The 17,162-nt window shown below is 48.8% G+C and overlaps 1 protein-coding gene across 2 annotated transcripts in view; it reads left to right on the forward strand.

Annotated features, from left to right (window-relative positions):
* Cables1 (Cdk5 and Abl enzyme substrate 1) overlaps positions 1 to 17,162 on the forward strand; it is a 143,141-nt gene that overhangs the window by 95,569 nt on the left and 30,410 nt on the right. The window contains exon 4 of one of the 2 annotated variants that reach the window (XM_004654829.2): positions 4,773 to 4,850. The exons of the other annotated variant lie outside the window; for it this stretch is intronic. Coding sequence (XP_004654886.2) covers positions 4,773 to 4,850 — 78 coding nt within the window. The remainder of the gene's footprint in view (positions 1 to 4,772; positions 4,851 to 17,162) is intronic. 2 annotated transcript variants of the gene reach the window in all.

Consider the following 17,162-nt stretch of genomic DNA (forward strand, 5'->3'; position numbering starts at 1 on the left):
GGTAGAAATCACCCAATCCAGAACAGCTTGTGGGAAAATCAGAGATTTATTTTGGCTTTCAGGCTCGAGGAGGAAGCCCTACGATGGCAGGGAAAACGATGGCATGAGCAGAGGGTGGACATCACCCCCTGACCAACATAAGGTGGACAACAGGAACAGGAGAGTGTGCCAAACACTGGGAAGGGGAAACTGGCTTTAACAGCCATAAGCCGGCCCCCAAGAATACACTCCCTCCAGGAGGCATTAATTCCCAAATCTCCATCAGCTGGGAACCTAGCACTCAGAACACCTAAGTTTATGGGGGACACCTCAATCAAACCACCACACCGCCCTTCCTCTAGAGAGCATCCAGGCTGATTACAGTGGGAGCGCAGGGGCCTCCGTGGCTCCAGTAGCTCCGGTGGTGGTGATGGTGAGATCCGTCACTGAGTGAGACCCGCAGGCCAGGCTGGAAAGTTACCACGGAAGACCTGGATGAAGACATATTTGTTGTCTGAGAAGAAGTGGGTATCCAGCTGAGCCCCGAGCTGTAGATCTCTCTAGCAAGGTAGAGAGGAGAACTCGTGGTGGGGAAGAGCTCAGGCGCAATCTCTGGTCTGTCACAGCGGCTGACACCTCGTCTCTGGCCTTGTGCCTCATCATCTGAAGCATTTAGATGACATCGGGCGTGGTCAGGGTAGTATGGCCGTAGACAGCTGAGGCATTTAGGACCTGTCGCAGAATCGCACCGTCGTGTCAGCCATTATTATGCCAACGTGGGCCCGGTGACGTGGGCAGAGCACGTCAGAAGCTCTGATGCTGAACTGCCTGCGGCAGGGTCCAAGGTCCCAGCTAGCGCTCAGTACGTGAGGTCCCATCTCGCCAGCTCACTCTGAAAGTGACACCTTTGTCCATGCTGCACGGATCAGGATTGGGCCTGGTGTCTGATGGGGAACATCTCTCTTCAGTGACACACTTCTGTGTATATCCTCATAGACAGGCCACCCCTATGCTCCTACATCTGTCCCCAACCCAACACGTTCATGGATCCGAACCCAACTTCCATGCTGCTGAGACAATCTCACCACAAGAAGCCAGTCCGCAGTGAAGACAAATCTAGGCTTTGTGTGTTCTCTCGCCGGTCACTGTCCAGACAGCTCTCCCAGAACGAGCTCATTTTATCTCCCAGCATTCCAATGCGATAGTTACTAATTCTGTCCCCTCTGAGATGAGGTGACCGGCACTCACAAGAGCTGGCAAGCTCCCTGAGGTCAAGGAAGGGTGTCAGGGCTGGTGTTAAGAGCTGGGCACTTTTGCCTTGATCCGGTTAGCCCCTTGGATAGGAACCACCCTGGGGTTGACAGACAGCTGTGGCCCTACCTCCCCGTGACGGGTGCTCAGGTGCTGATCTGCAGCCATGCTGAATTTCAGTGCCATCCGATGGGCATCTGTGGAGGAGCCGTCAGGTGCTGGGCCCATGGACTTGATCTCTAGAAGAGGAGGCAAGTGACCAACTGTGTTGCTCACACTAGTGCACACTGGGAAAAAAAGAACAAATAACCAGAGGGATGACTTCCAAGCTAGGTTTTGAAGACTCTGTATGAGTTCACCAAGTGCGCCTACAGTGGGACATTAAGCAAAAGAAATAAGATGCAAAGGACCCAGCTATAAAACAGCAGGCTATGTTATTTTATTTTTTTTTATTGACAACTTCCATAATTACAGACAATAAACCGTAGTAATCCCTCTCCTTTTTTTCCCCTTCACAATGTCACTGTCTATCATATCCCCTCCCCTTCTCAATCAGGCTTTTTTTGATGTCATCATCTTTTCTTCCTATTATGATGGTCTTGTGTAGGTAGTGCCAGGTGCTGTGAGGTCATGGGTATCCAGGCCATTTTGTGTCTGGAAGAGCACATTGTAAGGAGTCCTGCCCTTCCTTTGGCTCTTAAATTCTTTTTGTTGCCTCTTCCGCAATGCACCCTGAACCTTGGAAGGTGTGAGAGAGATCTTCACAGCACTATTGTGCCTTTTTGAGTCATCCCAGAGGTTACCACCATCTGAAAAGAGAAGCTTCTCTAACTGAAAGTGAGAGTAGCATTAATATATGGAGAAGTGCTTCTAGGGCAGTTTGGTGAGCATCATATGTGCATTTAGCCAGACACCAGCAAGTGTTACAACGCTAGGACTCATGACTTCCCCTGTCATAGGTTTTCAGTATCAGGCATGTCTTCCTTCCAGTGGAGTAGGCCTCATTCCAATTAGAGAGCAGTTAGTTTCCCCATAACAGACATGCCACTATTGCACCTGTTGGCTCCTTTGGCCAAACTTAAGTCTGACATCTCCACTGGTGACCTCTCTCTCTTCCATGGAGCTGCATGCAGAGTAGTTTTTCCAGCTTTCTGTCAGCTGGTCTACAGGGAGGAGGTTTTCAGCTCAGCTTCAGCAAGATTTCTCAGTGATATTGCAGCTCGGGCATGTGGAGTCTTCAGCAGTAGAGTCTTACCATCTCATCCTGGTGGGAAACCAAGAGCATTGGCAATGACCCAGCAGACTCTTTTAATGCAGAGTACTGTAAGCACAGGGGGAAATCCTATGCCACTGAGGCTGGCAAGGCAGTCATGCTAGGGAACCAGACTTAACCCCAGGGCCACAGACAACTGAACATCATCATTTTACAACAAGGTTAAAATCCCCAAACCTTGGTACTATTTTCCCTTCTTTAAAAGTTAGTATACCAAAGGAGGGACTGGAGAGACAGCTTAGCTGTTGAGGCACTTGCCTGCAAAGCACAAGGATCCAGGTCCGATTTCCCCAGCGGCCACATAAGCCAGATGCATTTGTGGTACACATGTCCAGAGTTAGTTTGCAGTAGCTAGAGGCCCTGACATGCCCATTCTTTCTATCTGCCTCTTTCTCTCTTGAATGAATAAATTACAATAAAAATTATTTTACTGATGGAAATTATAAAAGTAAACAGGCTCTGTATATTATGCATGTTGACCTCATGCCAAGAATGTTTTAAAATTTCTCCTACTTCTCTCTCCATGTTTTGTTTTTGTTGTTTTTTTTTATAACCAGCAATTCCCTTTGGCAAAAGTTTTTGTCAGACACCAGGATAAGGACTTTTAAGGGGGTTAGGGTTTTTTCTTGGATTAATTTTTTAAAAATTTTTGTAATTAACAACTTCCATGGTTGTAAACAATATCCCATGGTAATGCCCTCCCTTCCCCACTTTCCCCTTTGAAACTCCATTCTCCATCACATCCCCTCCCCCTCTCAATCAGTCTCTCTTTTATTTTGATGTCGTCATCTTTTCCTCCTATTACAACGGTCTTGTGTAGGTAGTGTCAGGTGCTGTGAGGTCATGGATATCCAGGCCATTTTGTGTCTGGAGGAGCACATTGTAAGGAGTCCTACCCTTCCTTTGGCTCTTACATTCTTTCCGCCACATCTTCCACAATGGACCCTGAGCCTTGGATGGTGTGATAGAGATATTGCAGTGCTGATCACTCCTCTGTCACTTCTTCTCAGCAACATGATGCCTTCTGAGTCATCCCAAGGTCACTGCCATCTGAAAGAGAAGGTTCTTTCTCTACCAAAAGTGAAAGTAGCATTAATATATGGGTATGAACGTTAAGAGAAGTGCTTTCTGGGCAGTTTGACGAGCATAGTATATGCATTTAGCCAGATAATAGCAGACATTACACCCCTAGGGCTCATGACTACCCCTGTTGTAGGTCTTCAGTCTCAGGGATGTATTCCCTCCCATGGAGTAGGCCTCCAGTCCAATTAGAGGGTAGGTGGTTTTACGCATGACAGACATGCCACTGTTGCACCTGTTGGCTCATTTGGCCTGGCTGGCCAAATTTAAGGCTTGCAGTATCCACTGTGGAGTGTCTTCATTGGTGATTTCTCTCTTTCCCATTGAGCTGCATGCAGTGTGGCTTTTTCCAGCTTTTTGTTTTTGTTTTTAATGGTTTTGGGTTTTTTTTTAAATATTTTTTAATTTTTATTTATTTATTTGGCAGAGAGAAAGAGGGAGAGAGAGAATGGGCATACCAGAGCCACCAGCCACTGCAAATAACTCTAGATGCATGTACCACCTTGTGCATCTCACTAACGTGGGTCCTGGGGAATAGAACTTGGGTCTTTTGGCTTTGCAGGCAAACGCCTTAACCGCTAAGCCAGCCCTCCAGCCCCGTTTTTAATTTTTTTTTTTTCTTTTAGTGGCTTTGATTACATAAGAGCATCGTGCAGCACTATTTCCAGCACATTCCTTATGACAGGGATGGAGGAGTGATTACGTAATTGTTCACTCAGTCTATTCTCAGAGCCTACCACATTGCCAGCACATTACAAAAATAAACAAACAAGTAACAAAGTAACACATAATGACATCGGAGTGTCTTTCCCGCCCATGGTTCCCGTTGCATTGTTGGCTTGTGCTTTGCTTGCTGCAGTACAGAGCTCAGTGGCGTCCACGCATCATGACTCTGCTCACCCGGCTCTGGCCACACAAAGCCTCAGCCCAGGTCCCGTCGCCGGGGAAAGGACTCGCGTGGCACGGGTCTCGCACGCGTTAATATTTGGGTGCGGAGGGGCAGTACGCGTTTTGCAAGGGGAGCAGAATGCCATCTGTTGGAGGAGGTGGAGGGGAGTGTGCAAAGGCTGCTGAGTCCCATGGGTGCTTTAATTTGCTGTAGAACTTTTTATTTATTTATTTTCTTTCTAATGAGTCTTTGCATTTAGTTTGGTTTTGTTTGTTTGTTTGTCTGTTTTTCACTTTTTAGAATAGTCCTTATCAGTGGCAGAAGATCCTTCTGTAGTGTATTTTCCGTGCTGCCGTATCGAGACACTACCCAGGCCGGGTATGTATCTATGCATGCTTGCTTTGTAGTCCCTGTGGGTGAAAAGTTCAGATGCTAATGTGCCTGCATAATGTGGTTTCCCTTTTTCCATTCATGAACTTGCCTCGCTTTGCTGCTACAAATTCAGTATCTGAATTTGAAGGGCAAGGGGGAAAAAAAAGATATTCCACTTTCTTTTCAGCCAGAAAGCTTCCCTTGTTGCACCTGCACACATGTGCGTGCGTGCATGTGTGTGTGTGTGTCTTTGTCATTTTCTTCTTCCTAAATGTGCATTTTATCACTTTGTCTGATACTATAAAGCAAAAAATAAAAATGGGGTCCACTGTAGCCCAAAAGGTCCCACTGACTTTTGGGGGAAAAGGTAGGTCAGAAAAGGAACCCCAGCAAATTCTGTGTCTTTGGGCTTGGGTTTGAAAGCTGGCCGTCAAACTGGGACTGTCACCGCAGGGCAGATGTCCCAGGGTGACACAGTTACAGGCCAGAGACACATTGCCCTCTCGGAGTCAACCAGCCCCGCCTTTGACTCCAAACAGTAAGTCACCGAGGATGCAGTCGTGCAAAATCACCTTCTTGTCACCAGCCTGGAGCCTTGTCAGTTTCATTTCACGTGTCACTGCCTGCCGCCAGCATCTGTCTTCGGGATGCTGCTAACAGTTCAGGTAGGACAGTAGGGCCACAGAGGATGTTGGGGGTTATCATCAGGTGCTGGCTCCGACCTCTTGGCTCACTGAAGGCTGGACCTGCCCTCTAGGCACTGAGACAGCCACTGTGCATCATGGCCCCTGTGGAGGACAGCGTGGCCCGGGTGCTGACTCAGTACTTAACCACCTTGCCCTGTCTCCATAAGCCCTGCCCAGGAATTCCCGCTGACCACAATCTTCTCAAGCCCTGTAGACCTGTCCGGCTTAGGGCCTGACAAGCGTGCTTGTTCTTTTTTTATTTTCTTTTTAATTTAATTTTTTTTGGGGGGGTATTCGAGATAGGGTCTCACCAGTTCAGGCTGACCTGGAATTCACTCTGTAGTCTCAGGGTGGCCTCGAACTCAGTGATCCTCCTACCTCTGCCTCCCGAGTGCTGGGATTAAAGGCGTGCGCCACCACGCCCGGCTTTGATTTGATTTTTAAAATATTTTTTAATATTTTAACTTTCATAATTATAGACAATAAACTATGGTAATTCCTTCCCCTCCCCCACATTCCTTCTCACAACTCCACTCTCCATTGTATTCCCTCCCCTTCTCAGTCTGTCTTCTCTTATTTTTTAAATTATTATTATTATTAATATTTTGGTTTTTCAAGGTAAGGTTTCACTGTAGTGCAGGCTGACCTGGAATTCACTATGTAGTCTCAGGTTGGCCTTGAACTCACGCAGTCCTCCTATCTCTGCCTCCCCAGTGCAGGGATTAAAGGCGGGTGCCACCAGCCCTGGCTTTTCTTTTATTTTTGATGTCGTCATCTTTTCCTTCTATTATGAGGGTCTTGTGTAGGTAGTGACAGGTACTGCAAGGTCGTTTTCTTCTTCCTAAATGTGCATTTTATTACCTTGTCTAATACTATAAAGCAAAAAAAAAAACAACAACATGGGGTCTACCCTATCCCTCAAGGTCACACTGACTTGTGGGAAAAAGGTAAGTCAGAAAAGGAACCCCAACAAATGGATATTCAGGTCATTTTGTGTCTGGAAGAGTGCGTTGTAAGAAGTCCTACCCTTCTTTTGGCTCTTACATTCTTTCCGCCACCTCTTCCGCCACGGACCCTGAGCCTTGGAAAATGCGGTAGAGATGTTTCAGTACTGAGCACTCCTCTGTCACTTTGCAGCCCCATCTAGATGCTGTGTTCTAAGCTCCAAGGAACAGGAAGCACCTCTCTGTGTATTGCCACAGCCACCTGTTAGATCCTTGCTTCATAGGCATCTAGAAATTGTACTTCGATTCATATACGCACACACTCTGGGCCAGTCCTTTTGATTATCTGCACCTTTACAACAAACTTGCAAAGTAATAGCAGATCTCACAGCTTGGAGCCTTAAGGCCCATCGCAGGGGGGCCCTTGGGTTAGCCTGAAGGACATACTGGGGAAGTTTTCTTCACCTGCCTAGTCTGGCATGGCCCCAGCTCTGGCTGCATCAGAAAGGCAGTTCCAAGCTAGAGAGATGGCTCTGCAGTTAAGACATTTGCCTGCAAAGCCTACTGAGTTGGGTTCAGTTCCCCAGTGTTCATGTAAAGGAAGATGCACAAAGTGTCGCCTGCATCTGGAGTTCATTTGCAGCAGCTAGAGAGGCCGTGGTGTGCCCTTGCTCATTCTCATGCATATTCATTCTCTCTTTCTGTGCTTGTAAATAAATAAGTATTTTTTAAAAAAAAAGAGGGCTAGAGAGATAACTTAGCAGTTAAGGCACTTGCCTGCGAAACCTAAGGACTCATGTTTGACTCTCCAGATCCCACGTGAGCCAGATGCACAAAGGTGAGGCTAGCGCACAGTCACACATGCCCACTAGGTGGCGCAAGCATCTGTAGTTTGACTTCACAGGCACACCAATTCTCTCTCTCTAAAATAAAAAGTAATTTAAAAATCTTTTTAAAAAGAAAGGCAGTCCCATTACAGTGGGAAACCAGTTAGGGGTAGTTTCTAGACCCAAGGCGTGACCCCAGCAGGTGGGCTTATTCACCTAGTTGCAGGAGGTGGACCCCCAACTGTTCTATACCTCCAGGTGGATCTGTGTCAGCAGCAGATGGCTCTTTGCCAGCCCAGCTCCTTCTGGTCAGGCCTTTCGTGGGCAATGTGGAGCCTCCTTAGGTCTCTGGGCTCCCTTGCTGGCCTTTCTGAGTGATTCATTCTTTCGCTCCCAACTCCATCCCATTCATTCTTTTTGCTTGTTTTGGTTTTGTTTTTCAAGGGAGGGTCTCCGGTCTAGCCCAGGCAGACCTGGAATTCTCTGTGTATCCTCCAACTCATGGCAGTCCTCCTACCTCTGCCTCCCAAGTGCTGGGATTAAAGGCGAGTGCCACTATGCCTGGCTCATTCTTTTTTCTTTTATCTTTTTTTTTTGAGTGCTTATCATGTGATCAAGTCTAGGAATGCAAGGAAGTACAGGATGGGCCTGGTTCCTGTCCTTCTGAACTTCCAGTAGCAGGGAGACACGTCACATTACATACATGATTAGTCGCAGCTCTAAGAAGACAGCAAGGCTGTCCCTGCAGGTGCCTGCTGCACCTTCTGGCCAAACGCTCATTGCTTCTTTCAGACAGTTTTACTTCTTCCATGGTTTCATTTTTGATATGTTTATGTTAGGTTCATTCTCAAAGGGTGGTCTACTTTCCATATCCTGAGTCCCCTCCCTGTCATACCGAGTACTTTTGCTGTCCAAGAGTTGCGGCTCCAAACATCAGCTTCGTGCAAGGATGGCAAAGGGAACGGTCCCTGTGGCTGGAGGGTTTTCCGGGGTCCCTGCTGCCCTGCACAGAGGCCAGCCAAGTTCCACATCTGTGGAAACCTTTCCATGAAGCAGCGTGTCTGTTAGTTGCCTCCCAAAGGGGAGCCGAGGCTCACTGGAGCTTCTGTCCCTAAGGACTCCAGCATGGTGCCCAGTATGCAGAAAGGTAAGCGGGGGCCAGCTCATCTGGACGTCCCATTTTCTGACAACAAAAGAGGGTGGGGAGAAGGGTGGAGAGTGAGTTTTTCAGTGTTAAGTTGAAGAGTAAAGTGTTCTCTGCAAAGCTAGTGAGAATATGTTTGGGGCTTGGAGAGATGACTTAGTGGTTAAGGCATTTGTCTGAAAAACCTAAGGACCCAGGTTCGATTCCCCAGTACCCACTTAAGCCAGCTGCACAAGTTGACATATGTGTCTGGTGTTCATTTGCAGTGGCTAGAGGCCCTGCTGTGCCCATTCTCTCTCTTTAACTCTCTCTCAAATACATAAACATACATACATACACACACACACACACACACACACACACACACACACACACACACATACACACATACACACACACACATACATACATAATACATACATACATACATACATACAGGATATGTTTGAAGACTGAGGACGTGACTCAATGGATAAAGCACTCACCACTCAAGATCCTCAGAACCAATGTTCTGGATGTCAAGATGGGGTTCTATAATCCCAGCTTTTACCTACAGCAAGGAGGGGGGTGGTTTGCAGGCCGGATAGATGCAAACACTGTCAGTGACCCACAAGAAGGACCCCACCTCAAACATGGTGGAAGGCAAGGACTGACATCCAAGGTTGTCCTCTGACCTCCACATGCGTGAACATGTGTGTGCACACACCCACACATACACACTCACCCATGCACACCCATGCACAAAGAATATGTCTCAACAGCCAGGTGTGGTGGCGTACACCTTTAATCCCAGCACTCAGGAGACAGAGGTAGGAGGATCACTGTGAGTTTGAGGCCACCCTGAGACTCCATAGTGAATTCCAGGCCAGCCTGGGCTAGAGTGAGACCCTACCTCAAAAACCCAAAAGAAAAAAATAAAATAAAATAGAATATGTCTGAACTGAGCCCATCCCAGAGAAAACTGTCCAAACCATCTCCATTGTGCATGCAGAGGATCCATGTGACACTCCATGTTTTGGTTTATTTTGTTTTTTAATGAGAGAGAAAATTGGCAGACCAGGGCCTCCAGCCACTGCAGTTGGACTCCAGGTGTGCGTGTGCTACCTTGCGTGCATGTCCAACTTTGCATGCTTGCATTACCTTGTGTGTCTGGCTTATGTGGGACCTGCAGAGTCGAACATGGGTCCTTAGGTTTTGCAGGCAGGCGCCTTGAATGTTAAGCCCACCATCCACATTTAAATTTTTTTTTATTTTTTTATTAACAACTTCCATGATTATAAAAAGTACCCCATGGTGATATACCCTCCCTCCCCCAACTTATCCCTTTGAAACTCCACTCTCCATCATGCCCCCTCCCCATCTCAATCAGTCTCTCTTTTACTTTTGATGTCTTGATCTTTTCCTCCTCTTATTATGGTCTTATGCAGGTAGTGTCAGGCACTGTGAGGCCATGGATATCCAGGCCATTTTGTGTCTGGAGGGAGCACGTTGTAAGGAGTCCTGCCCTTCCTTTGGCTCTTACGTTCTTTCCGCCACCTCTTCTGCTTTAGACCCTGAACTTGGAAGGTGTGATACAGATATTGCAGTGCAGAGCACTGCGGTCATTTCTTTCCAGCACTATGATACCTTCTGAGTCATCCCTATGTCACTGCCATCTGAAAAGAGAAGATTCTCTACCCAAAGTGAGAATAGCATTAATGTAAGGGTATGAATATTAAGATAAGTGCTTACGGGGCAGTTTGATAAGCATAGTATATACATTTGGCCAGACAACAGCAGACGTTACACCCCTAGGGCTCATGACTACCCCTGTTTAAAGTTTTCAGTATCAGGGATTTATTCTCTCCCCATGGAGCGGGCCTCCAGTCCAATTAAAAGGCAGTTGGTTTCCACCATGATAGACGTGCCACTATTACACCCGTTGGCTCATTTGGCCTGGCTGGCCAATTATAAGGCTTGCTGTGTCCACTGTTGAGTTATCTTCACTGGTGATTTCTCTTTCTCCCATTGAACTGCATGCAGAATGGCTTCTTCCAGCTTTCTGTCACCTGGTCTACATACCATCCACATTTTTAAAGCCTCCAAGGAAATTCCAGCTGGCAGCCAGCTGGTGCTGGAAGTGGCAGCTGGGTATCCTCCTCTCTGCTGGGCAGGGCCCGCCTGTTGCAGCAAAGCAGGCCTCCTAGGACAAAGTGTGGATCTCTACCTTCTGGCCCTGGATGGAAACGCGAGGTTATATAACCTTTTGCATCTTAGACGGGGACAGATTCACTTTTGTCACTCCTCCAAGGCTGATAGATGAGGAAACTGAAGTGCCCAAAGACAAATTCTAGAACAACAACAACAAAAAAAAAAAAAACCCCACAATTCTTTGTCACACTTAACAGAGCGAAAAAGGAACCTGTGTCGTCAGCCTGTTCTAGCAAAGCACCCAGGGGCTCATGGACCCAGTTCCGAATCCTTACTGGACGTCAGTAGCAGGATGAGCTCTGCCCTTCTTCCATTTTACTGAGCAGACCTCCTATCTATAAGTAATAGCCCTTTCCCCATGGTGAGGATTTTTGTTAATGAGAAATAACTATGCTCCAATAATAAAGGTATACCTCATAAGTATATGCCAATGAGATATGCTAAGATAGTATTTATATGTAAGGCATCTTAAGCTACTTTAGTTCTTGCTCATGTTAACAGATGTCTGCCATGGAAGATGCCTTTACTTGTACAATGAAGCCCATCCCTTGACCTTCATTCATCATAGAAGTTCACGGGTAGAGAGGCCTTCAAAGGTTGCATAATCTGGCCTCCTTGCTTAAGGGACAACATGGCTTGGGGCCTGTGTTTCCTCTGCTGGATGGGGGAGCCATGTGTGCCCCATTATTCTAGACAAGTGCAAGCCTCCTGAGAAGGGGCTCCTCTGTCGTTCCCAACACACCACAAGAAACTCACGTGCCCTCGCTTGGGCGTGACGAGTGTTCCAGCAGGGCGGCCCCCCTCTCCCTGGATGTGTTTCCTGGCATAGTGTTGTATGACAGTTCCCCAATGCCACCGCCTGCTGCCTGGCTCACCCTGCCTCCCACTGTGGCCCCAAAAGCTTCATTCTTGGTTTTAGCCAGAAATGAACACTGGCTTTGGCTCCTAAAGATCAGTTGGCCAACCACAGACAGACCAGTCTGAGGAGAAAGGTCTTGCCGCCCATTCTCATTGATGCACTGGGTCATTGTAGCCTCTGGTGGTCATGAAACTCTATGGGGCACTTTACTGTCCCCAACTCTGCATTCAAAATGTACTTTTCCTCTTTTTTTTTTTTTTTTTTTCTGAAGGAAAACACACGGCCCTGGGCAGTGGAAATGATCCAGTGGGTACAGGTGCCTGCTATGCAAGCATTTGGACCTGAGTTCAGGTGCCCAGCAATCAGGCTGGCATGGTGGCATACACCTACAATCCTGGCACTGGCGAGGTGGAGGCAAGAGAGTTTGCAAGTCTCGCTGGCTAGCTAGTCTAGCCGAATCAGTGAGCTCAAAGTTCAGGGGGAGAACCTGTTTCAAAAGATGAGGTGAGGGCTGGAGAGATGGCTTAGCGGTTAAGCGCTTGCCTGTGAAGCCTAAGGACCCCGGTTCGAGGCTCGGTTCCTCAGGTCCCATGTTAGCCAGATGCACAAGGGGGCGCACGCGTCTGGAGTTCGTTTGCAGAGGCTGGAAGCCCTGGCGCGCCCATTCTCTCTCTCTCCCTCTATCTGTCTTTCTCTCTGTGTCTGTCGCTCTCAAATAAATAAATGAATAAAAAAATAAAAAAATTAAAAAAAGATGAGAAAGATGAGGTGAAAGGTGTTTAGTGCTCATGCACATACGTTTGCCCACACACATATGAACACATGCACACTCAAAAAAAAAAAAAAAAGAAAGAAAGAAAGAAAGAAAAGAAAAGAAAAAAATCTTTGGTCTTCACCCACTTCTCCAAATACATTGCTATCTCTGCACGCTGCCTGCATAGACCTTCAGGCACTACTGCTGCATAGGAAAATTCACTCCTGCAAGACACAGTTCAAGGCAGTGGAGACACAGTGATGAATATTAAAATAGCCCTTGGCCGGGCATGGTGCCGCACGCCTTTAATCCGAGTACTCAGGAGGCAGAGGTAGGAGGATCACCGTGAGTTCAAGGCCACCCTGAGACCACATGGTGAATTCCAGGTCGGCCTGGGCTAGAGTGAAACCCTAACTCGAAAAACCAAACAGAAAAAATGTTTCAAGCCAGGCATGGTGGCGCACACCTTTAATCCTAGCACTTGGGACACAGAGGGAGGAGGACTGCCGTAAATGGGGGGCGGGGGGGGGGCACCCTGAGACTCCATAGTGAATTCCAGGTCAGCCTGGACTAGAGAGAAAAACAAAAAAGATGTCTCTTGCATGGAGTCTAGACAGAAATTAGCTGTAGGCATATGTACTATCCAATAAAATAGTAAACAATTAAGTCCTAAGTAGTCTCCAGGTGGAGCCCAGAGCAAGGAATTCAACGAATTCAGACAGAGAGGGAAAGTTCCCCTCCGCATAGGTAATTCTGCAGCTGGACAGATGAGACCTTGGGGACCCGGAAAGGGATATAGTCCAGCCTCCACGTGGCCTTCTGAGGGTGTCTGGAAGTGAGCCAGCTTCCTGCATAGGCGACAGTGCCTGCCACATTGTGAGAATTGGATAGCGCCTGTTCAAACTAGAATCCCGTCTCTAAGCAAGCGCTTCACCCGGTGACGTGAGAGCGGAGCTGGACCACCAGACCGAGCCGGGGATGTCCCCATCTGTCACAGCCATCCCCGCCACTCAGCCCTCGGTCTCCATCTCCTCATCCATCCTATGAGGCTGTGTCACTCGCCTCGCCATGGAGCCTGTGAGCTTCACGGGTGGCCCTGTGTCCCTGTCAGTGCTGCTGGTTTGGAAGTGGCAAGTCTTGCAGAACAAGGACCTTAGGAATGCGACACGCAGTTCACACTCCCAGGCCTCGGTCTTCTAGAGGTCAAGCCTGAGCCCGGACCTGGGGACCTGGTCGTGCCTTTTGGCACTTTTACTTAATGGTATTGTTTTTCTGGTGGTGGGGCCACAGGATAGAGGCTTAATGAACCTTGACTGGAAAGCAACGTGAAACGTCTTAAGACGTCTTTCCCAGCCTCCAGGTTTGTGCTAAGTGGGTGTCGGAATCATCCTCAGGATCAGTTCTAGAACTTTCGCTGCAAGCTGGTGCCTCTAGTTATTTGAGTGCCCCCCCCTCCCCCAACTGCAAGCTCCCCTTCCCTGCCTTGATGTAGAGGGATAGCTATCGCCGAGAAGAATGTCTGGTTCTTGAGGATTTGCCGAGGGTGCAGTCTGAAGTTTGTGGGAACCTGCTTAATGAGGCCAGCAAAGCAGACACATGACTCTCTTGCCCAGCACACCCTGTCGTGGGTCTCCTGCCGACACGTGCTCATTGCTTCCCCCAAGGCCGTCAGCAGGGGGGGGCTCACAGTGTCGTTTTGCTTGAGGAGGATGCAACTGACCCAGGCTCAGCAACCTCCCCATTTGATTCAGGAAAGGGCAAGAGGTCAGGCTGCATGCTTGGCTGTTGGGCTGCTAAAAAAGACTCAGCCCCAAGCACCAATGCACCCCTGAACCCCAAGTGTGCTTCCCTTCTTCATGACCACCCCTTTTGGGTTGGGCTCACCGGTTTTCAGGAATGGCAAGAGCAGACAACACCCGGCTAGTGTGCTTGTGGCGATGGTGGACCCGGACTGTTGGGACCACCCTGGCTTTTGGATTTATGGATGCCACCACTGGGCATTGGAGACGCCCTTTATTCCCTACATGGAGAGTTGACACACAGTTTCCTTTTTTTTTGAGATTCTTTTTTTTTTTTTAATTTATTTATCGAGAGCAACAGACACAGAGAGAAAGACAGAGAGAGGGAGAGAGAGAGAGAATGGGCACGCCAGGGCTTCCAGCCTCTGCAAACGAACTCCAGACGCCTGCACCCCTTGTGCATCTGGCTAACCTGGGACCTGGGGAACTGAGCCTCGAACTGGGGTCCTTAGGCTTCACAGGCAAGCGCTTAACCGCTAAGCCATCTCTCCAGCCCAGACACACAGTTTTCTTAATTGCTCCTACAGTGTAGTTTGGTCACTTGAGGAAATCACCCATTGGACAGAAGAAATGTTCAGGATAACTCCTTTATTCAAGATCCTCCTCCCACACACCCTACAGTGGCTCTGAAGCACAGGCGACAAGCCCAGGTTAGGGTATGCTCAGGGTCCCGAGTCACAAATGACAGAACACTCTCACAGTTGCCTCCAGGAGAAACCGGAACCAGCCCGGTGGGCGGCAGTACAGCCTGGGCCTGCACGCACCCTGGGAATCCTCCCATGGAAAGCCATCCGGGATCACACCCTGTTGCAGTCAGGTTCGCATTGCTGATAGAAGTCATCCAACCAAAAGCAGTTTGTGGGAGAAAAAAAAAAAAAGGTTTACTTGGTTTATAGGCTCAAGGGGAAGCTCCATGATGGCAGGGGAAAACGATGGCATGAACAGATGGCCCATTTAAGGTGGACAACAGGAACGGGAGTGTGCCGAACACTGGCAAGGGGAAACTGGCTGTAACACCCTTAAGCCCGCCCCCAACGTTAATTGCCAGATCTCCATCAGCTGGGAACCTAGCATTCAGAATACCTAAGTTTATGGGGGACACCTGAATCAAACCACCACATTCCCCCTCCCCCTGTTCCAGGTGCCATATGGACACGTCCCCCTAGCAGAACTTAAGCTACCTCTGGGGATCTGGGAGATGTTCGCTTCCCTGGGTATGGCAAGCCAGTCTGTGGTCTCTTGTCACCGTGGTTCATGAGAGAATCCATCTGCAACCAAACTGAATCTTAGTTGGGGGAGCAGTGAAGAACCCCAACCCAGAAAGAACTCTAGTCCCTGTTTCACCCGTCACCCCAGAGGCAGCCGTCAAGGCAGCAGGGGAACCCCAAGAGGTTCCTTTCCCATAGCTGTGCTCCCCTTAAAGACAGGCTCTTGTCAGAGTTCACAGTTATCCCGGCAGTATTCCAAGCTTCTAGGGGCCTCTGGGTCCCACCGGGCCCCTGCTGAGTCAACAGGTGGCAGCACCCTTCATCCAGTGCGCAGTCTGGCAGCGCCGAGCTTGAGGTGGTGCCAGGGAGGGCTGCCCCTGCTCCGCCTACTTCTTCCTCCCCTTAGTCCTGGTGCTGCCCTGACCCAGGCCTCAGGTCTGTGATTTCAGCAGAGGGTGACAGGAACGAAGTCTTACTCTGAGAGCCCAGGTACCCTTGGTGGTTCTTCTTGTGCCTATTTTCTCATCGCTGTGACAATGCCCGACACAACTTAAAAGGGGAAGGACCGGTGTGTGCTCACACTTTTAGCTTGTCTGTGTGCTTGACTCTGTGCATCTTGGGCCCATAGGGTGGTCCCAGGCTTCTCTGCCAAGATGGGAGGTTCTCTCACCCAGCAGGGTGCTTGTATTCCTTGTCAGGCTTTCCTGGCTTTGGGAACTTTTAGCTTGTAAATCTGTTCGGTCCCCTCACTCCATCCCAACCTCATCTGGTTGAAATCAGACCTCCCCTACACACACCCTCTCAGGCCCTTCCCTAGCCCCCCAATATACTGCTGTAAGGTAGTGCAAAAAAAAAAAAAAGGGTCTTGCCGGGCGTGGTGGCGCACGCCTTTAATCCCAGCACTTGGGAGGCAGAGGTAGGAGGATCACCGTGAGTTCAAGGCCACCCTGAGACTCCATAGTGAATTCCAGGTCAGCCTGGGCTAGAGTGAAACCTTACCTCGAAAAACCAAAAAATAAAAATTAAAAAAAAAAGTGTCTAGTGCCTATGGCTAGACCTGTGGGAACATGGCATATATTTTTATTTTATTTTCTAGGGAGAGAGACAGAGAGAGGGAGACAGAGAAAATTGGTGTGCCAGGGCCTCAGCCACTGCAGTTGAACGCCGGACACTTGGGCCACCTAGTGGCCATGTGTGACCTTGGGCTTGCCTCACCTTAGCGTGTATGGCTTACATGGGATCTGGAGAGTCACATGGGTCCTTAGGCCGCACAGGCAAGTACCTTAACTGCTAAGCCATCTCTGCAGCCCCAGCACGACGTATATTTTAACTCCAGTGCTGTGCACAGTGCACAGTAAAGCCTCTACTGTCATCTCTGTATAAAGGGAGAAATGTGTTTCTGAGAGCTATATTTTATGGCTTTTAAAAATTACTAACTTTATACGAAACATAGCATTGTCCCAACAAATATGGCCAGTGTACTTTACCAAGAGCACATGCTCCAAAGACCCCCTTAGCCTGCATTTGGTCCTTATGGACATCAGCAGAGAAATGATGGATCCCAACAGGTGGCCCTAAGGAAGGGCTAACATGGTGACCTGACATGGACCTCAGGGCTCCGCTTACCTCCAAGTGGTATTGTCACACCCACAGTGGAAGTTGCTAAGCCTAAAGTGACAGAGGACCTCAAGCTGCACCCATGCGCAACTGGTCAACCCCAGAGAAGTCTCCTCACCTGTGCCCTCTGGCCAGGTTGGCCACCTAGCCTGGGCAGACAGTGCGTGCATAGTCTCTACTGTTTGCAGATACACCCTGAGCATTAAGCCCAGGGGTCCTGAGCACCCTTTGCTGAGGTCACACTCACTGCCTTCTCTTTGCCTGGGCCTTCTTGGTGTCTTCCAGGTCTG

Source organism: Jaculus jaculus, chromosome 15 (genome assembly GCF_020740685.1).
Source record: "Jaculus jaculus isolate mJacJac1 chromosome 15, mJacJac1.mat.Y.cur, whole genome shotgun sequence".
In the NCBI taxonomy this organism is placed as follows: Eukaryota; Metazoa; Chordata; class Mammalia; order Rodentia; family Dipodidae; genus Jaculus; species Jaculus jaculus.